At 32.1% G+C, this 22,585-nt stretch overlaps 3 protein-coding genes and 1 long non-coding RNA gene across 7 annotated transcripts in view; 3 read left to right on the top strand and 1 right to left on the bottom strand.

The window, feature by feature from the left end:
- scrib (scribble planar cell polarity protein) overlaps positions 1-3,605 on the bottom strand; it is an 81,202-nt gene extending 77,597 nt beyond the window's left edge. For 2 of the 3 annotated variants that reach the window (XM_090101969.1, XM_090101970.1), the window contains exon 1: positions 3,258-3,604. In XM_090101969.1, the coding sequence (XP_089958095.1) occupies positions 3,258-3,416 (159 nt within the window). In that variant the 5' untranslated portion in view covers positions 3,417-3,604. Of the gene's footprint in view, positions 1-3,257 lie in introns of all 3 variants that reach the window. The other variant, XM_090101968.1, reaches the window with a different exon arrangement.
- A 1,208-nt stretch (positions 3,606-4,813) lies between these two features.
- On the top strand, positions 4,814-9,333 carry P5cr (Pyrroline 5-carboyxlate reductase). 2 transcript variants are annotated; one of them, XM_090101967.1, is made up of 6 exons: positions 4,814-5,043; positions 5,118-5,326; positions 5,935-6,194; positions 6,381-6,602; positions 7,723-7,934; positions 8,653-9,333. In XM_090101967.1, exons 2-6 carry the CDS (start codon positions 5,254-5,256, stop codon positions 8,714-8,716), a joined length of 831 nt encoding a protein of 276 aa, XP_089958093.1. In that variant the 5' UTR covers positions 4,814-5,043; positions 5,118-5,253; the 3' UTR covers positions 8,717-9,333. The 2 variants fall into 2 exon arrangements, with proteins under 2 accessions (XP_089958093.1, XP_089958092.1); XM_090101966.1 differs by having other exon boundaries at positions 5,113-5,326.
- Positions 9,334-13,985: 4,652 nt separating this feature from the next.
- Positions 13,986-18,649, top strand: LOC149908485 (uncharacterized). The gene is made up of 3 exons (XM_090101965.1): positions 13,986-14,004; positions 15,612-15,969; positions 17,381-18,649. The coding sequence occupies exon 2, from the start codon at positions 15,633-15,635 to the stop codon at positions 15,942-15,944; it is 312 nt and encodes a 103-aa protein (XP_089958091.1). The 5' UTR covers positions 13,986-14,004; positions 15,612-15,632; the 3' UTR covers positions 15,945-15,969; positions 17,381-18,649.
- A 3,253-nt stretch (positions 18,650-21,902) lies between these two features.
- LOC149908484 (uncharacterized) lies at positions 21,903-22,536 on the top strand. The gene is made up of 2 exons (XR_016456710.1): positions 21,903-22,040; positions 22,314-22,536. It is a non-coding gene; the product is annotated as an uncharacterized LOC149908484 (long non-coding RNA).
- The last annotated feature ends 49 nt before the right edge of the window (positions 22,537-22,585 follow it).

The following is a 22,585-nucleotide window of genomic DNA, read 5'->3' as shown; positions in this document are numbered from 1 at the left end:
TTTATTGTTTACTAATTCTGCATCTACAGGGTGGAAGGTTAAGATGGGGCATGAAGGGCAGGTACCTTAACCGTTGTAGCTACATGAAAACGTTCTTAGGAGACTATCCTTAAATTCTTGAGAAATTTTAATCTGCATTCACAGATTTTTGAAAAAATGTACGATCAGCAAGGAAATCGGCAGTTTTCAAAAAAAATTTTTTTGATGCCAATCGATCCAGTTTCTCATGGGGATCAAAACATTCTAAAAGACCAACTGAGGTATGAGTACTAGAAAAGTCAGAAATCGCGAAAAACTATTTCCACACATTCACTAAGAAAATAAGTGATTCAACAAAAGATGCGCTAATAGAAAACTCCAAAGAGATTTTCAGGCTTCAATATTTTTTGTTTCTGATTATTAAAACACATACTGTTAATAAGAAGAAACATTAATTTAATTAAACGGTTGTCAAAGGAAATAAAAAATAACAAAATAATAACAAAAAACAACATTTAAAGAATTTCTGAAATAATTTACATAAAACTTATGATATGAGATGCTCAAAGTGGTCACCGTTTTGACGTAAACATAGGTTTGTTCGTGTCAAGCTTTTCTTAAATGAGCCACTTTCTGCTAGATTTTTTACAAGATTCGCAATTACCTTTCACGTCGGTACATGTCGCATTGGATATTTACTCCTGTACCATTCCAATGCAACTGTTGGGTTTTTATTATTTAAAAAGTAAGCCTCTAACAGATCTAAACGTTCCAAATTATTTAAGGACATTTTTAGTGAAGACAGAGTGACTTTTGGTAACTTTTGTTTTCTATGTGTTATTGTTTACATAAGCCATTAAAATGTAACGTGTCCGTTCGATATTCAAATTTAAATAATTTTTCATCTCGTGCACTGCCAGCCACCGCCCGCTCATGCCCCGCGTCGCTGGCATGTTATGCTGCTGTGCCTTTGTCTTTTTACTTGTTCATGAATGAAAATAGTTTTTCGCGATTTCTGACTTTTCTAGTATGAGTACTAGGTATGAGATACCTCAGTTGGTCTTTTAGAATGTTTTGATCCCCATGAGAAACTGGATCGATTGGCATCAAAAAAATTGTTTTTGAAAACTGCCGATTTCCTTGCTGACCGTACATTTTTTCAAAAATCTGTGAATGCAGATTAAAATTTCTCAAGAATTTAAGGATAGTCTCCTAAGAACGTTTTCATGTAGCTACAACGGTTAAGGTACCTGCCCTTCATGCCCCATCTTAACCTTCCACCCTGTATATATCTATGTGTGATATAAACTATTTGCATACAAATCAGCAACTAAGTTATAACTACATACTTATTTTTTTTTCACCAAGTACCTTTGCTTGTTGTTTTTCACATCGAAAACATGTTTTTGATAACTTATAAAAACTTAATTAATTGACTTTAGACCTTCGTTGAATGTAACTCATTTTTACGGTTATCAATCTGTCTGAGTAACGAAAATATCATTAACTTTTAAGTTTAAAATATAATGTGTCCATTATTTTATTTTTTTTGTTTACATGTAGTTATACACAATCAAAAAAATAATTTCAAACTAACTATATTATAATAATATTTGATTATAAATATTTAATGTACTGAGAATAATGTGCAATGCAGACATAAAAACTTACAAACAGGTAAAGAGGTGTTTTGAGTCTATTATGAATGGTGGGGCAATTTCATTAATGTATGATGGTGATATTAATTTTTTAAAATACTATTATGCATGTTGTAATAGTCAACATAGATAGTATCATATAAAATCAAAATATTTTATTCAGTGTTTATGATGATAAAATATTAAACATTAATAGAATGAAGACAGCTTATGAATGCAGGTTGACATTACTCAGGTTCTAGACCAATATTTACGAAAGATCTTTTGTAAATAATTATTATTTAAATATAACAATGATAAGAAGTGGATCTCATTTAAATGTTTTTAATTATACCACATTTCAAATGGCCTGAATGCAGTGCAATTATAGTTAATTTGAACTATTTGGTTTAAACATACAGATAAAATATGACGCAATTATATAAAAACTAGACGTCCCCGCCCTGGCTTCGCCCGTGGTACATATTTCGCAATAAAAGGTAGCCTATGTCCTTTCTCGGGTATCAAAATATTTTGATACCCGAGAAATGTATGGAGGTATGGAGATATCTCCATACCAAATTTCATGCAAATTGGTTCAGTATTTTAGGCGTGATTGAGTAACAGACAGACAGACAGAGTTACTTTCGCATTTATAATGTTAGTATGGATGACAGACATAAGTTCAGCAACAGAAAACATTATTGAAATGGGTGTTTAACATATAAAAAAGATTTTAACAAAGGATAGAAAAATCACTCTTGAACTATTTAACAGTTTGAAATAAAAAATTTAATTTTTTTTTTAAACAAATAGAAAATAATGCAATTTAAATTATTGCATAAAAGTTAGTGGGAACACTTTAACAATAAAAAGCATTGTTAATGACTAAATTAGCAACTTAAAATTCCCATAATATTACTAAATTTAATAAATATATTATTATGAATTACTATATGTGTTGGTACGAGCAAAACCAGAGAACAGCTGAACTTATAAACATGTACCAGAGGCAAAGCAAGGGCTAACCGCTTGTTATTAATAAGAATTAAGATGTCATTTACTCGTTATAATCATGACAATTTTTTTGTTACTACATAAATAGTGCAAAATGAATATTTTGATTTGACCATGTTTTCCATAACTTTTGGTTATTGTAAGATAAACTTCTATGAAAAGATAGAGTATATTGATACTATCTATAAATCTGATAACCCAACTTTGGATAAATTGCAATTTTTTAGTTTTGGAATTACACTTATTCCTTCTCACAAAGCAGTGATTACCAATTTTTCTTTACATATTCTCGTTTAAGTAGTTTAAGATACAAACAAACATGTAATGCATAGAACATATTATAGTATTCTTTGTAAATTTTTAGTTTATCATCATGATTTTTGATATCAAAGATTGCTAACTGAAAACTTTTAGCTTTTACAAAAATTTATTTCTGAACAAAATTATTACTGCTTCTATTCATGAAATAAGAAAATAGTCAAGTTATTTAAATAGATTAATTAATATATTACATTTGATCACTATCAACACAGATTAAAAATTAGATTTTTTTATTATTTACGATAGTGATAAGGTGAACGCCCACGTCGTATACATATCAGTTTATGCCCAAAATCAACTTACCTTCGGTAAATCTCTTATATGGTTAGCATCCAAAAAAAGTTCCTCTAAACTCCTAGAATAACGTAAAATGTCTTCAGGTACTGTTGGCAATGAGCAGTGCCGCTTGTCTACACATTCCACTTGACGATTACATTTGAACAAAGGTATACATCGAAACATGGTGGACACTACACTTTAATGAAACTATACTTATATAAATCACTATCACGACACATATTTGAGCACTTTCCCGATCGCTGTACCTACTACTTCAGCATTTTAAAATATAAATAACGATATCAAAAAACACCAAGTGACACTCGGAACACCTCACCCTCAAAAATGAAGCCACAAACTATCAGTATTGCCACTTCTTAAAAATATTTTTAATAAGTATTCATAATATTGCCATACTTTAAGTGCAAATGACCACCCAATAAACAATGAATATTTTAATTTTAAAACACTAAGTACATGATTAGTGTACTTAATAATTATAATATATCGTGTTAAGAGAATTATGATGAAAGATGAATTTATATTTATGTTATGAAAAAGAGTTTCTTACCACATGTTCATATTTGTCAGAAAAACCGAATATATATTTATGCGAATCCGTTCGTTCATCCACTTTCATTTCATGAATTCATGATTTGTTTCACTATTCGTTGACTATTCCCATCATGCGTTAATAGCATTCAGAAACTTTCAGAAATTCCACTATTTCATACAAAACAATCAAAATGTGCAGAAGGAAGGCATCTGAAGGTATTGTAATTAATGTGTGTGTATATAAATGTAATATTGTACAAGTATTTGTCGTGGCCATTTCGTAGATTTGCTCATTTCATGATATGATCGATCATTTCGTGAAATGGTCGCATTTCATGAAATGATTGGATGTCTATTGGCCACATCATGATTTGGTTTGAGCAGATCAATGATAAGAAATCGTTTCTCGATATGGCCAACTAAACGCGCGGTTTGTTCATGAAACTATCAAAATTATTTGATCATATCGTAAAATAGTTACATTAATTATTAGTAGAGGCGCTGCAAGCGCTGTGTTTATGTGATAAGATGGCGCTCGCTTTGCTCGCTCGAATCGTGCGTTGTTTATCAAAGTCTAACCTAACCTAACTGTTTTCTATTGCAGAAACCATTCGCTTCTGGCATTCGCCGGCCGCTGCCGCGGCACTAACTTAAATGACAATAAACAGTTACATACAAGTCTTTAAAATATTCTGAATTTTTTTTTAATATTTTATGGATTCTCTATATTTTATACGATCTGGCCAAATGTGAATGACCAAATCGTGAAACATTGACGATTTAACGATCTGATCAAACTATGTTGGCCATTTCATGAAATGTAACCATTTCGTGAAATGATCAATCATTTCATGAAATGAGCAAATCTACGAAATGGCCACGACCGCGACATATTCACGTGTATTTTTTCATATTTTATGGGTGGCAATTTTGTTTATGTAAATATTCACATAAATATTGAATGAAATCTGTCGCTTCTAGTCGCTGTATGACGTCTTGTATGACGTACTATGTCAGATTTACAGATTATGGTTAAAATGTCAAATCCAAAAATTGATCGCCAAATCTCTGCCAAAATCCAAATAAGCGCAGAAAAAAAACGTGAAAAAAAAAGATTTATTTTCTCCACTACATAAACCGAGACATAAAAAGAAATAAACTTTACCAAAAGAAAATATACATTTTAATTGTATATGAAATTTGTATCGTAATTATTGTACAATTAAAGCATATTTTCCGTTATCTATAAATATAGGTATGAAAAATCGTATCATCGTGATTTTGGTTAACCGACAAACTAAAACAGGTTGCGGTTTTTTTCCAGAGCAGTGAATAAATAAATCACGCGAGTAATAAGTATAAAAGCAAAACATCTGTGTTTCGAATCTAGTTTTCGAAAAACATCGTGGAAAGAATTTTTCTACAAACTCACATAAAATATTAGGTACTTTAGAATCTTGTCATCATGTCTTATAATTTGGGTTTTATTGGAGGAGGAAATATGTCTACATCAATTTTTCAAGGAATAATTAAAAAAGGTAACAATTGTACATATATTATTAAAGTCTATTAATAAGTTAAAAATGATATCTAAAATAATATACTTACAATACTGAAAGCTTTTATTATTATAATAGTAATTAACGTTATATTTATTAATTTGACATTTTTTTTTTAAGTTTATATACTTGACTGACCGACTGGTTTGGTTCATAGTGACCCTGCCTTCCAAGCCAGTGGTGTAAAGTGAAGTGATGAAGAAGTAGATGTCCCAGTTTTACCGATAACATCATTCTTCAAACAATGAAGGAGAATATTTCATTTATAAAATCAGTGTGTGCATGCATTGAATGTCAATTCCATTTCATTAAATGCAACCCCATATAAATTATTATTCATAATTATTGTGATTACCTACGAGGCCATAATATGTCTCACACTATTTATTCTTATTTACTGAACCATATGATTCAAACTATGTATATTTGTATAGACCTACATTTTAAAAACTTACTTTTTGTTAGAAGAGTCTGAACCATTTCAAAGTACATATTATGTACATAGGTATAATAATAAATTTATAAAAAATAAATCCACTAGATATACATATAAATTGCATTAATAACATAGTTGATTCTTTTTACAGGTGAATTTCCAACTTCTAAAATATGGGTGTCAGGACCACATTTAGAAAATCTTCAGCACTGGAAAGATTGTGGTGCAAATATAACAAATAAAAATGGTGAGGTGTACAGCAATTGTGATGTTGTCTTTTTGGGAGTGAAACCTCAATTTTTAACAAAAGCAATAGATGATTGTGCAAACACTATGCCCAATAACATTGCCACCAAAAAAGTATTAGTTGTTTCAATTCTAGCAGGGATCACAATTGAGCATTTACATAAGGTATGCTATGCTTATGCATGTTAACCAATCTTTTTGGGTTTATTTTTAACTCATCCTAATGATACTTTAGTATTTCATTTAGAAATAAACCTAAGAATCTATATTATAGAAAAAAATTCAGTCTTATTTCTATGGGAGTTACGGTGATTAAAACCCATATTCTGTTTCAAATAACATTCCTTTCAGGTTTTAAGTAATCTGCCAGGCGAGAAGCAAGTGATTCGCACATTGCCTAACACACCAATGTCAGTAGGAGCTGGTGCTTGCTTATACTCTCCAGATAGCACAGTTTCAGAACAACAATGCACAGAATTGGAGAATCTGCTTTCTGGTTGTGGGATCTGTGAAAAGGTTCCGGAACATTATTTGAGCTCTTTGGGATCTCTTACTGGATGCGGTCCTGCTTTTGTAAGTTTGTATAATAGTGGCTGTGCTTTTCTGTAAAAACTTTCTAGAAAATTATTAATGAATATTTATGTTAACAAGAATATGTTCTAAAGCTGGACTTTGATCTACTACTCACCAAGTATTTCTAGAAAATTATTAATGAATATTTATGTTAACAAGAATATGTTCTAAAGCTGGACTTTGATCTACTACTCACCAAGTATTTCTAGAAAATTATTAATGAATATTTATGTTAACAAGAATATGTTCTAAAGCTGGACTTTGATCTACTACTCACCAAGTATTATTGGACTGTTGCAACTTTTTTGTTATTATTATTTAGCTACGAAGTTTTCAAAAAGGTTATTTAAATATTTAAACTAAAATGAAACCATTCAATATATTATTCTAATACCTAATCAAATAAACCATGTTTATTTTAACACATTTGTGTAAATTGTAATGCCCACAATTATTTTGTTATTCTCTTTTTTATGTGTGAGTTGTTGAACATTTAATTGTTATATGGTCTTAGATTTCAAACATATAGAGATACACTTAAATTATTTAGTTCTCACATCATTTTACCCAAACATTTTGTCCAAATGATTTGTGTCTGTAATGTTATACATACCATTAATTTAATGATTTACACATCATTCTGATCAATCCAATAAAGTCCAAATCTATCTCTTGTCATTGCAAGATCTCAATACATATCTTATATAATAAAAATGAATCGCAAAATGTGTTGGTAAGCGCATAACTCGAGAATGGCTGAACTGATTTTGTTAAGTCTTTTTTTAATATGTATTATACCTTGAAGTACGAGATGGTTCTTATGGAGAGAAAACATAAACATGTACCACGGGCGAAGCCGGGCGGACGGCTAGTTAAAGTAACTAGCTGCGCTTCGCGGTTTCACTCTTGGCCTCGTGACTCCGCTCCTGTTGGTCTTGGCATAATGATTGCTTGCCTATTGCTTTCCTTGATAAATGGGCTATCAACACCTAAAGAATTTTTCAAATCAGTCCAGTAGTTCTTGAGATTAGCATGTTCAAACAAACAAACAGACTCTTCGGCTTTATAATATTATTTACCTACTTTATTTGACTAACATTGTATTATTCTTGAATTTCAGATGTACATAGCAATAGAAGCTCTAGCCGACGGTGTAGTGAAGCAAGGCGCGCCAAGAGCTCAAGCGATACGGCTTGCTGCTCAAATGGTTATGGGATCCGGGAAAATGGTCCTTGAGAGTAACAAACATCCTGGATTGTTGAAGGATGAGGTGTGTTCTCCAGGAGGCTCTACCATTGCTGGTGTAGCCGCTTTGGAAGACGGGAAATTTAGGTATGATTTTAGAAAAATTATTAAAAAAAATAAGACGGGTTGCACTCCGGGAGTGCCGGCAGAAGTGCAAACTTGATTATTAACATTCAGCATGTTTGATATTTTGGAATGGTATCCGTCTTACGCATGGAATATAAAAGCTAAAAAAAAAGTCCGTCTTACGCTTTTTCGATCAGGCCACGTGTCCTGACGCGAGTTTAAGATTTTATACCCAACGCCGCTAAACAAGTTTTCACTTCAAAAATGTGTGCGTGTACTTTAATAGTGTACACACATAAGAAGTGAAACTTCTTTATAACCTTATTTAAAAAAAATAATTTACTATATGCAACTTTACAGAAATACGTCGAATCACGCGTGGTAGGGATAAGAAAAAGATGGCGCGTAACGCAAAAATGTCACGCGTAACGAAAAAATGTTACACAAAATTTTTTTCCAACCCCGATAAAGAAGTTTCACTTCAAAAATTTAAAAGTTTTCAAATTTTATGTGGCGAAAGTTATTTATGGAAGTGTGTTAGTAAAGTGGCAATTAATTAATTGGAACTGGGTAAGACTTTAATTTCAAGACTGCTGTTTAAAAATGATTTAAAAATAATCATGTACATATGTCAAAAATAATTTAAGTACTCAACACAATCTTGATTACTATTATTAAAGATATACAATGTGATCATTTTATAAATGGAGAAAAATGTATAATTACATATTTTTTTCAGGGCGACACTCATCAATGCAATGGAAGCTGCTACTCATAGAACTTTAGAAATGGGTAAAAAGTAAAACTATGAAAATACTCGAGAATGTATCATATTATGGGTTTGCTAAATATTTATTTATAATGAAATTATAAATGGCTTAAAAAGCCTACAGTCTATTTTAAGTAGCACATTGTTATCGAAGCATTAATATCATTATATACTATAGAGGAATGTTTGACTTAGGTTAGTTAAGTCCTGCAATTAAGATCAAGTGGTTTTTATATCACGATGAGAAAAGAGTGCAATATATTATTTTTTTAAATATGCACTTTATTTTGTTATCCGATTGATAAAGGCAAACATGATGTAGAAATATGTTAAAGAATCAAATAGTTCAATAATGTTTCCACAACCTTCATGTAAGGTATGTCACTATATCGCTAAAGGAGGAAGAAATGTAGTTTATTATGAATAAGAATCTCTGACTTTAATGAGATTAGCTATTTTATTTTATTTAAGCTAGTTGAAGAGACAAACATTGTCCTTTCATAACACTCTAATTTTAAATAGATTTTCGAATAATCCTAGTGATTTTCTTAATTTTACAGTTTATAAGATCATACTCATCACAATAAAAAACTCAAAAGTAGTTGGGATTAATAGTTTTGTTATCCTAAATTATTGTAAAATTATTATTTATATGTAAGTAATTAAGTATATTATTCGCATATTTTAACAAGCACCGTTGTTATATTAGTTTTAGTAAATTATTTAAATACTCGAAAAAATCACACTGTTTGCCATAGTATTGAAGAAGTCTGTATTGAATGTATGGCTTTTGCCTATTTAGGAATATTATCACATACCTACATATTTAGTATGTAGGTAGTACCTAAGTATTGTATCTTATTATTTTCGAGTACCAAGTACTCCACTACTCATTGCCTTTTGAAATAATTTGCATTAATATTCTTTTATGTGGTTATACAAATATTAGAGAAATAAGGAAATACTATATTTCAATTCTTATAATCAATATTGATTGTTTCCATGGCTTAATATACGGGTAAGTTTTGCTGTAAGGCGTAAGCAATAGTTGTTTTGTAATAAAAAATATTATAGCAAATAAATATCAGTATTCTTTGAATCAAGTATGATATTAATCAATTTTTCACAGAAGTGAAACTGATCTCGGAAAATATGTTTCGTTTTCTATGTTATCAATAAACCTATAGAAACATTGATAACAGAGGAAACATATTTTCTAAGATCGGTTTCTCTTTCTTAAACAGTATTTTTTACTCCTATGCCTTAGCATACTTCAATTTGTATGTTTAGCTAAGTGCTGACTTGCACGTACTTACAACTAAAGATATTTGTTTGTTTTTTTTTAAAGAGTAACTGCTTTGAATTTGAAATAAATGTTACTTTTCGAAAAATTGATAGACATTTGGTAAGGTGTTTTGCGACCAACTTTGCACCTCATAACTTTCGTTTGACATATTCTCAGTATTTTTTTTTTCATTCTCAGTAGTTCGTTAAGGAACCATTGTAACTCATTAAATTTAATTTGAATATTAGGATTTTAAGCGGAATAATAACTCAAAACAATAATGTTTTAAAATAAAAAATAATATGTAAGAAGTGTAATACATATGACGGTTTAGAATATGAAAATATTGGCTTTGGATATACGTACATTAAAATATTTAATCTTTATATATAAAAATGAATCGCAAAATGTGTTGGTAAGCGCATAACTCGAGAACGGCTGAACCAATTTCGATAATTCTTTTTTTATTATATTCCTTGAAGTACGAGGATGGTTTTTATGTAGAGAAAACGTAAATATGTACCACGGGCGAAGCCGGGGCGGACCGCTAGTATATAAATAAAATTTGATTGAAATCAGTTTTTTTATTTATTAAGTTACTCAAATGCGGTATTTTTTACACACGTATTAAAAACAATATTTTGTAGTACATTTTTTTTATCTTACGGTCCGCAATCTACATTTATACATACTAGAACTGAATCTTATATATAAAAATGAATCGCAAATAGTGTTGGTAAGCGCATAACTCGAGAACGGCTGAACCGATTTCGATAATTCTTTTTTTATTATATTCCTTGAAGTACGAGGATGGTTCTTATGTAGAGAAAACGTAAACATGTACCACGGGCGAAGCCGGGGCGGACCGCTAGTACTGAATAGATAAATATTTAACTTCCTTTTTAGTAATCAGATTAATAGATTACACGGTAATTTATGTTGCTACTATCAGTAAAAAACAGAAAGGACTTCGCACATTCCTAGCTCGATAAAACAAATTCAAATGGAATGGCATGTATAGTAGAATTAATTTATCAAAATATATTTGGATAGCATGTTGTTAGTTTTAAATAATGAATCGTCATAATCTAATTTATTTAAAGAATAATCATTTAAGAATATAATATTTTTATTAGGAACCGAATAATTCATTTCTTAGGTATGTAATGTGTCCGAATTATTTATTTTATATATCTAACTATAAACTAACAGAACTTTAGGTAGGTACCTACCATAATTTATAAGCTTTAAAATATACGATTAGTTCGTATTTAATATCCTTACTTAAATAAATATTTTGGTTAACAATAAACTATCTTTGTATTTACATTAGTTATTATTTATTGTACAAACCAGGATCACACATTAATAATATTACATCTAGTTATAGGGTATGCAAAATACAACAGGCGGCCTATAGTTATAAACTTATAAGACAATCTCTTCTCAATCTCCAGTCAATCAAATCTGTAAGGACATTTAAGTATATTGATATCACAACGGCATCCATGTCATTTATTGATAATACCAGTTAGAATACAAAATATATCTCCTTTAGTTTCTTCTATTTTTCTTTTCTTTGCTTGCACTCACTATCTTTAAGGTAGCTAAGCGTCACCTTCCTGATTATAATCATCATTAATTAGTAATTAAGTTCTTAAAATGGACGGATATTACATAACATACTGTTTTTTCTTCTATTTTTTATCGTCACATCTTAGATAAATCTTCCTTGTTGTTTGTTTAGGCGTGAAGGGATGATAGGGATGCACGCAGACCGATCGTCTTGTAAATATAAAAAGGGACATTCGCCGAGCCAACCCCACGCCGATATCGATACTTTTGTGTCTCGGCATATCAGCTGGAATCATTTGTTCCTCATCTTCGTCGTTACTTACACAGCTCAATTTCCTTAACCTGTGTCGCACTTGGCTCATACTTGGCACCAGGCGTATAGTCGGTAGTTTCCAAAAAAAAGAACGACTTCTTTCATTTCTTCTACGTTTCGGTTTGGGCTCCAATAGGGTAAATTTTTCAGCTTTAAACGGCTTAACACAGTCTTTGGTAGTTTCTGCTAAAGCGATTAAAGCGTAGTCTTCACCACTCATCGCTTTGTTTTCGCATTTTTATTGCGATGTATTATTTTAATTCGAGTATCAGCTACGCGCCGTGTTCGCGTATCACACCACAGTAAATCCTTCTTTAATTTTGGCATTGATTGAGTATGACGCGCTCTCGCGATAAGATTACCAGGATTACACTGATTAATTTTATGATTTTCTGCTCACATTGTTTGGGTGTTTTATACAATTTTATAATATTTGTAACATTTTATAAATGTATTGATTTATTGTTCACATGTAGAAATCCTGATGTTCAATATTGCACGCCTCATAAGCGAAGCGTTGAGGTGGGTACTACTGTCACTTCGCGCAAAACATCTGATTTTTCAAACTTAAAATGTCTTTATGTATCATTTATTGCACTTGTAAGATAATACATACACACACATATTAAGAAAAAACACTATTTTTAACATTCATGATATTTTTGATGTCATTTTTGTTATTTAAACTAGTTAAAAAACAGTTTAAAAAAGTTCTGTCTTGGACGTCCGTGTGTCTGTATGTGCGGAGGATTTTCTTGTTAACACGATAGCGACCGAAATACTTTACTAATCGAGTCTTTTTTTTTTCTCTTACGCTTGAGTATGCTCAGGAATAGAACCCTTTCATTTTTCAGGGTCTGATTCGATGTGGTTTAATTGTTATTAAATAAACAAAAATAATAATTAATAAATAATTATTAAAAAAAAAATTATGAGGCGTGCACTTTTGGATTTTCCAAACTATTTTCTATGTACAGTTAATTAGATATTAGATAATAATAAATAATAATAATAAATAAATACACTTTATTCAGCACCATGTAAATACACGTAAAAAAAGAAACAGACAATATGATTATAAAGCTAAAAAGGCGGCCTTATCGCTACTAAGCGATTTCTACCAGGCAACCTATGGGTAGGATTTTTAATTAGATACTGAACTGAACTGTATGATTGGAACCAGTATGTTCTTTCCAACTTCAGTTGCCTTCAGTGCCTGGACCAATTTTGATAGAGTGATAGAGCGAATAGTAACGCATGCGCTATATTATTTCTATATTCTATATAATATATTAGGCCACAAAAGTCGATTCATACGTATAATAAATTTGTGGAATTTGGTACTTACACAATTAGTAATAACGTGAAATAAAAAAAAAAAATGTCCGAGCAAGGGAAAGAAGCCACAATAAACGAATTCAAATGCAAAAAACGATTATCTAACTCCAATTTTGTCTATAGATAACGATTATATTAAGCTAACAGCTAACTCATTTTACAATACCTAGTACCTACTCCTATTCTTAAATATAATATCATGAACATTAAACTTATTGTGAGAAGGCGTCATAGTCTACAAAAATGAAATTATTTACTACTAAAGGTCCGCTCCGGCTTCGCCCGTGGTACATATTTCGCAATAAAAGGTAGCCTATGTCCTTTCTCAGGTATCAAAATATCTCCATACCAAATTTCATGCAAATTGGTTCAGTAGTTTAGGCGTGATTGAGTAACAGACAGACAGACAGAGTTACTTTCGCATTTATAATGTTAGTATGGATGTATCAAAAAAAATATGAGGGCACTAATAAAATATCCACATAAACATATTTAACTAATCAATAGTTTTCAATTTTAATTAACGTACCTAATTGTCATAAAATATTCCCCTTGGAAATGAAACGGCGCGGTATGTTAGTAGATAATTTAAATAATGTGTGTAATACCTATGTATATTTATGGCCTTTGTGTGAGTTCTATTATTGTTGCTTTAGTTCATTGTACACGCGATACTAGAAAGAACCGAGCGTTTGTTAGTTCATTTTGTACTTTTAACTTTGAGAATCTAGTAGATAGTGTTTGATAAAATGTAGTTTGATTTTTATTAAAACTAAACGCCTTTATAAAAGTAAAAGCAAAATTACTTAATGTAAGTTTTGAAATAAAGTATTGAAGGTGCCGAAATATTGTTACGTTAGTAAGTCCGTAACTTCTACAAGTATTAATTATTGATTGGTTTCGCGGTTCGCCAAAGAAAATCGAGGTTGTCCTCGTGTTCAGTAACCGTGATATGGTTGCAATACCTTCCTGTTTTGTTTCTAAGGTCATTCTGTGAGTTACTAGTATGAATAGCGTAAAATTTTAGAATTTAATTGTCACCATACTTAGTTAAATTAATTGCAACATCACTTTAATGTTGAAATAAATTACATAGGTATCTTCCAATAACGAATTAGAATGTATTTTGCAACACAGTAATTGATGATTACAAACATTGTCATGTTCGGTTACCGTTTATTGAATATTTAATTTAAGTGACGTTATTAGCGACATCACCGAACACACCGTAGTCAAAATTACATCAGTTTTGCGTAATATTTCCTCATTACGAAGTAGCCAAACAGAAATACACTCATGCACAATAATATGAATCATATGAAAGCCCACATACTATACCTAGTTGAAACACAATTTTAATCGTACAATTTTCAAAGGTATTGTTTAACAATTAAGATAACGTTTCTAATGACGCATTTAAATTACTTTGAAACGAGAGTTGCTATTAAAGTTAATTTGTAAAGTATTTCAAATAAAATATTCTTATAGTATTGTTCGTATCGGAGCAAGGTTGTCGTTACGAATTCATTTTCCGCTTGCATTGCGTGGGCTATATTTATCCTTTTCATTCACGTGGTGAGTGCTTTGGTTAGACAGAGGAGGTATAGTCAATGAAAAATATTGGCTTGTGCGCAAGCGGCCGCATCACAGTTTTTCCCGCAGTGTGACAAACAAGTGCTAACAAACATTTTATTTTCTCGGGCCGCTAGGTGCATTATTGTTTTAATTATATTGTAAATTCAATATTACTTTTGGCTCGATAAGGTAAGAAATACATACATTCATAAATATTAATGCTTTAGCTCACTATAATTGGTCGTCCACTATCATGTAGATAGGCTTACATTTTTTGAAATATTATCATCGATTATTATCTTCTTAAATTATTATTTGTTAGTGTCACCGATTGAAATCTTTAACAAATTAAATATCTTTTACTATGAACATTAAATGAACGTTTATTAAAGTAGATAAAATGCATATCTAAGTGTATATGATTAAAGATTTTCTCGTTAATTTTAAAAAGATTGCGTTCATGTTTATAACAATTAATTTTAATATGAGTCACTACTCTCTGTCTCTACATATAGTGCTAGCTACATAGGTACCTACAGTGTACACGATGTACCTGACTTCGTTAGTTTATTGAAGCTTGCAAAGGAAGCTCATAAACAATAAATAGGCATTATCTTTTATCAAAAGATAACAGCATATTTGGCTTTTGATAAAAGTAAAGTAGTTATAATTCCCAGTATCAACACGACTCTACATTGCGATTTTCGAATTTACCCAGCTACAAATAGAATTGGTAATAGTATGGCAATAAAACCAACACTAAACACAGAACAAGCCTTAGTACGAAGTGATAAGTTGATATCACGAGGCATATCATTAGTCACACACATATATGTGTTTTAGTTAAAGGCGCGACGTAACATCATGGGGCTGTGCTTCTCATTCGATTGTGGGGATTGTGATGGTTGTGACTGTGTGAATCCCTGCTGCTTGGCTTTGACGGCGTGTTGCTGTATCCCGTGCCTGTGCCCGAACGCTTGCGGTCAGCAGCGGCAGCAGCCACCGCAGACTGTGATAATACAGCAGCCACCTGTTGTTATCGACAATCCGCCCCCGGGCTATCCCCACCCGCCGCCGCCTGGCGGGTATCCCGGCTACCCGGGCTATCCCCCACAAGGAGGCTACCCACCACCACCACCACAAGGAGGCTACCCCGGCTACCCTTCATATAGATGAACAGATTCTCAATTAAATAGTTAAGGTAAGTTTTGCACCTGTGGACGACCGCATTTCACACAAAATGTTGTATCCACTTCTAATGCTTAATTTTTCACGCTTGCCATACAATTACATAAACACTTAGGTAGATATAGAACTAACATTTGTAAGTAAAATTTGGTTTCAATAAAACATACAGGTATATACGTAATACAAAATTGATAATAATGCCAAGCGGATATTGCTTACGTTCACCTACCTGATAAGCAGAAAAATTGCCTCATCAGTTTCCCCTTTAACGATTAGTTAAAAATTTAACTACTTGTACGTATAGCGTTTGAAATTTTGTGATTAGGAATATCTTCTGTCATTTTCCAGTCTTAGAACGAGTAGTGTCATACGGCATACCACATAGACTATTGTTTATTCTATATAATATGCAAAAGACCTCAACGTCATTTTTGTTAGAGGATGGCATATTATATTGTTCTCATAACTATGTATAACAAACCTGTACCGATAAATAATGTTTCTCATATACACATTAGCATACCTCCATATATTTTATGTGTTTACATCGTGGCCTCGTCATCGTTTTTACCTTGACACTTCCATTTCTTTGCATGTACTGTAACTGTATATGGTATCGCTTAAAGTATGTCGACTTAAATTACTTCAAGAGTACTTCTTAACTCATTTTTGTCTTTAGAGATATTTTTATATATTTTATAGCACAAATTATATAAGTACAAAGTAAGTAAGTAACTATCTTATTAAATTTCCGATAAAATGTCAATAAAATAATTCCATATAATTGTTAAGTTATCAAGGTAATTGTACCGTTCGCGTTAGTAAAGATAAATATAATTTATCAATAAATTTATCAGTTAAGCCAAACTTATCTGCTTCTTTTGAGTCATTATGATTTTACGATGTATTTTAAGTATAACAAACAATCAGGCAAGTACAGTATACAGTAATATATCTGACAAATTCCCGAAGAATATTTTGAACATAAAAAATAGGTAAAGCAACTAAATAGTTTATTTAGGGTAAACTAGTCAAGAACTAACTCATTTATTTAGCAATCTTAAATTATTAAAAAAATGTATTACACTTAAAAACTTTTGACCATGGAAGTTAACGCTACGTGACTGAATGGCTCATTGATAATACGTTTTCAAACGAGAAAATCTTAGTAATATTTGAACATATTTTTTTAAATCTGATCCTTTATATTTTTATGACATATAGGTCTTCTCTACGTCTCTAATTTTTTTCCGAGGACAATCTTGACCATTTTTTCGATAATGTTTTTCAAGGAGTTCCCTGCAGCCTTTAGAAATAAAGAATTCTCTATCTAGAGCCACCAATCAGCATATCAATGTTTAATCAATCTATGCCTTTTCACAATCTTGTATGATGTACCTAATACTAGCATTCCCAAATTCCAGGATGGGTTGTAACATATCATGTCGTCCGTGCTGCTGCTGCTGCATCCCGTGTCTCTGCTGCGACTGCTGCTCCGAGCCGCCGCCCCGCACCGTGGTGCACCACACCACGGTCGTGCAAGTGCCTCCCCGCCAAAAACCTAGCCATGAACCACCGCCACCTTATAGATAGTTATTTACGATAAAATATGCAAAACCAGTTAAAACATTTATATACCCTATTTACAACTCGCTTGTCTCTTGCAGGCAACTCAACCGAATTTAAAGCTTAGATTGTATAAGATTGAAATGGATAACTGCGTCAAAAACCGTCCAATTATTAAATATTATATGCTTGTGTGCGTTACAACCAAATACAAATGGTACGTCACAGCACACTTACTCATTTGTAATTCTCTCTTGAGTAAACTTGCCGGGATTATCTGCCATCAGTTGGCTCACATTTTGTAACACCGGTTCAAAAGTTATAAACCTAATCACATAGATAAAAGTTAAAGGTTTTGTGCATTGGTTAAATAACATGAAGGATTGAAATATAAATATATTTATTTATTAGTATTTAAAAATTTACGTTCCAAATGGCGATTGTGCTATTCCTGGTGGTACATATATAAAAACAGGTGGTCGAATTTAAATATCGGACAAGACTACAAATTGAGTGAAGATTATCTTTATGTTCATTTATATTCCGTACAAAAAAACACATAAAGAAATATTAGTTTTGAAGCATTAAATATCTATTGCTCAATAATTACAAATCATTACAATCTACATAAAATAAGATAGCAGCATATTATAATATTTATCATTAGAAAATAATAGTTTTTAGGTTAAGTGTTTTTAAATATTTATTCATAATTATACAATCAAATTTCTTAATAATTGTAAACGATAATCATTTTAATTTTTATTCATGTGGCAACTGGCAGCATCTAAGCCAATCATTTAAAATAAAAATGTTGGCTTGTTACGTCGCTTGTTGAACTGGGTTGTTAATATTTTTGTTTTACCAATATTTTTATTATTGAGATAATATTATATTTCATGTTTTTATTTTAAATTTCTGTCTCTCATTCCTTTGTTACAATTTATAGCTTTTGTTGTATATTTTTTGCATAAGATAATTTATTTTAAGAATTAATGTAAACCTAATTAATCATAATGTGATACACATGTAAATATATATATATAATTGTTCCATATCATTGTAAACTTTGTACTAATCTTTCTATTAAGATTATGAACACTGCTTAATAAAACAATTGAATTAAAATGTTTATGTTTGAAACAATTTAAAATCTAAAAAATAAATAATTTTTTACCACATTGACTTTTATTTAATTAAAATATGTAGTTATAAAATTTTGATTCCACGTACTAGATAAAACGACTATTTGGTACGATTTACACGATGTCAACAAAAATCAGTCATCTGTGAGTTCGGATATCACTCAAAAATAACATCGGAGATAAGAGCTTATCTCTAGATATCCTCATCACACATAAGTTATAGTCAGATAGATTCAGAAGTGGTATCGAAATGGGGCTGTGTATTTCTTTTGACTGCGGGGACTGTGAAGTTTGTGTGAACCCTTGTTGTATGGCTCTCACCGCGCTATGTTGTGTGCCGTGTCTCTGTCCGAACGCGTGTGGGCAGCAGCAGCCGCCTCAAACGGTTGTTATAGCGCAACCGCCGGTTGTTATTGACAACCAACCACCTATGTATCCTCCGCCTCCGCCGGGAGGTTATCCGGGATATCCTGTTGCGAGATAAGCCTTATAAATTATATTTAGGTGAGTGACCAGTGACCATTTGATTACCCAAAAGGCACAATAAATATTCAATAAACATTTATCTTTCTGTGCTTATTTGACACTGAACGAATGCTAAACAACTGAAACGATTTTATTAAGCTATTGCATAGCTTCTATCGCGGGCCTTGAACGCGGGGACTAAATCCAGAAATTTCGTAACGAAAAATCCTCACGCTCCCCCCCCCCCCACGGGGACCGGCACGAAGGTGTGGCTTGAAGGCATAGCATGCAATAGCTTTACCGCGGCAGTCCCCGAGTGCCTCACGTATTTTTTTGTCTTCAGATGGATTCAGGAATGCTAGATTTACCTACGTTTCAAACGCAAGCACTGCGGGCAAGACCAAGTACGCTAGTACCTCAGAATATTTCTTCTTCTAATAAACTTTCCCCATAGATTTTTGTTAGATAATGTTTTTCATTTCAGATATTTATTCACATCGTTTGCCGCTTCGACACCTCATCGAAATACAAATGTAATGTGATCCAAGAATCATTCCAATGGAAGATCTATGATGAATATTCTAAATAACAATAAATTGTTAAAATTGTATGTATAAGAAAGTTGATCAATTTATTTTCTTTGCATATTGACAAAACTTTGTTTATAAAGATTAAAATTTTGTAAAATCATAAGGAAATGTTCGTGTTTGTGATTCATTTGTTATCTTCACCTACCCAATAACAAACTGATGGATGTGTGATTATGTTTCAATTAAAAATTACTGGATTAATTTTTTTTCTATTATATGTCTCATACGCGAAGCCCGCGAGGTAAACAGCGCTTTACGAAAAACAAGTATTTTTTTAAATTTAAATATAACTACGTGGGCCACACTGTTAGTTTTGCGTAACTCATAAGTAAAACAATTTATTTGTCTGATTTGTACTTTTTCATCCGTTAAAACCATATCTGGAAATATGAGGACCATTGGTCCGAGTGTATGTTTTCTACGTGCTGTTTAAAAGCAATCACGGCCTCTTCTGACCATGTAAATGTCGAAACACTCATTGAATCTTAGATTTTTGGGAAAACGAAGAAATCACACGGTGCTAGGTCAGAACTGCGTGCAGCATGGGTCACGTGCTGTAAGTCAGTAAGAAGGTCAGAAGCCAAAAATGACTTTGTTTTGTTCGCGGTGTGCGCCGAAGCACTGATTTTACATGAACACAAAGCACAAGATGTGACTTCTAGGTCGCTTTTCCCTTATTTGTTCTAAGACACTAGGCAAACAAATAGTGGTGTACTACACAGCATTTACAGTCTTTTATTGCTCAAGTGGGATAGTGCAGACAGGATTCGTCTTAGAGAAAAAAACGCAATCATTTGTTTGTCGATCATTCTCGCCTGCCTCAATTTGGTTGGTTTGCTGTCAGTTTCAAACACCTACAAAGAATATTGGTGCTTTCTTTCTGGAATATAACAATGAATCTTGTCACGATACACATATTTACACATTACATTTATACACAGCATTAGAATGCCCGTGATTGTACTTTAATAGCATTTCTTTCCTAAATTTGAAATGTTCCTGAATTTGGCTCATACTAATCCCCAAATGTCCTCGAATCTCCTCATAAGTGTTAAGGCAACTTCCCTATATTAGTCGTCTGACGGTAACCATATTTTCCTCCGTGATCGCAGTTGAGGCCTTCATGAATTTCATCATGGTGAGAAAACGGTCGCGATGAAATTCAGCATATCAATGCCAAACGGAGCTCAAATGAGGTGTCCCTCCCAAAAGCATTTTGAAGGCGAGCAGTGCAAGCTTTCGCAGAAAGCGAACTTTTAAAATCATAAAAAATCATCGCCCTAAATTTTTCAATTTTTGCTACGCACAACAAACTTCAACTTGAAAAAAAAAACCAATTGACAAGCGCTTCCCGCCAATATATTTTTTTTCAACGAATGAGACTTCATAATTATGTTAAAAAAATATAACATTCGAAATTCAAAAATTAATGGGTGGCGAGCTTGCTCGAATGCTCGCGTTGCTGTGGATCAGGATGCGTTTGATATGTACAGTGTACACCATTCATATTCATTGATGCCACATAGCTTAGCGTGGAACTTGCGTGGAGCTAACGTGGAGCTTGGATGGAGCTGCTATGTATGCGGGCTGTAGATGCGTGCTATGGATGGACGCTAGTTATGTTGCTATGTGCAGAGCAGAGCCTACTAGCACAGTATTACAATATAAATGATATTGTAATACTGTGCTACTATCGCTACGTCACATAGCTCGACTTATGCATTTTCCTCGCGCAGCTATTTTGCGGCGGTGCATCTCCATAGCACAGCTTACCCGCACTTCTACATAGCTTAGTATCAGTGCAAACAGTCACAATGTTTGCTGTGAAATTAATTATTAATTAATACTAAAAATATAATAATTTCATGAGCTTGCTAGTTTTTTAATTTTTGTAACCTATAAGATTATCTGTGTGAATTGAATGCAAGTAGGTAGTCGGTTAGAAATGTAGGTTAATTAGTATGTATAAGTGTAGGTATGCATATCATGTAGTGACTGTATTTTATTACATAAGTAGGTAGGTACTAATCACTAATTTAATTTAATATTTGGAAATTAGTCACCGGCTAATCAGTACTTTTGAGAATTCATTATCATAATATTGGCCATGGTATATTACTCTGTAAAAACATTTTAAATCAAAGGTAGACTCATCATTCGTATTTCGAGGTATCGATAAATTGTCCGCATTGATTAGTTAACCTATCTAATCAGGAACGTTTCCAAGTATTTAACGTACTTATATTATATTTGCGAAATAAAATATCTTTAGATAGTCATTACAGTTCCTATTTTACCGCCGAATATACCCGTACAACGTAAGTATGTTTTTTAATATTAGTTACGGTGTTATATTTTCCAATAAATATAGTAATTTATTTTTGTATATAATAAATATGATGAGTAATAGAAGTAGTAATGGATAATTTTAATTATTAACCTGTTATATAATATCTATCTCCAAATATGTTTAATTTTGTACCGTTCCGCTTTTATGCGTCAGCATTCTACACGTAATTAGAAGTACTACTACTAGTTGAAGCTCTACTTGTTAAACGTATTATTTATAAATTATTTTTAAACATTTACAGATAGACATGGGTTCCGGATGTAGTTCATGCTGCGATACCAGGCCTCCCGCGGGCGACGGAGTGCAAGTAGCCGACAACAACCCGGGCTACTACCCTCCTAACGACGTGGTTACTGTCACTGACCAACCCCAGAACTATCAGAGAAGATAGTCTACAGTGTTGAAAAATACTTAGGTATCCTATTAATTTGATTAAGTATGCTATTAAAATATTTTAGGCCAGACATGATGGTGTATTATTTTTCCATGACTCATATATGACAGTATAGATTA

Source organism: Colias eurytheme, chromosome 5 (assembly GCF_061535395.1).
Source record: "Colias eurytheme isolate Ceu_HAF_F1 chromosome 5, ilColEury1 Martin Lab GWU primary, whole genome shotgun sequence".
In the NCBI taxonomy this organism is placed as follows: domain Eukaryota; kingdom Metazoa; phylum Arthropoda; class Insecta; order Lepidoptera; family Pieridae; genus Colias; species Colias eurytheme.
This window is presented reverse-complemented; position numbering and strand designations above follow the sequence as displayed.

Bases quoted from the DNA above. Each gene is read 5' to 3' on its own strand.
- P5cr (XM_090101967.1), top strand. From the start codon at position 5,254: ATGTCTTATAATTTGGGTTTTATTGGAGGAGGAAATATGTCTACATCA. The intron at 5,327-5,934 runs GTAACAATTGTA...TTCTTTTTACAG, and splicing joins TCAAGGAATAATTAAAAAAG to GTGAATTTCCAACTTCTAAA. The intron at 6,603-7,722 runs GTAAGTTTGTAT...CTTGAATTTCAG, and splicing joins CTGGATGCGGTCCTGCTTTT to ATGTACATAGCAATAGAAGC.
- LOC149908485 (XM_090101965.1), top strand. From the start codon at position 15,633: ATGGGGCTGTGCTTCTCATTCGATTGTGGGGATTGTGATGGTTGTGAC.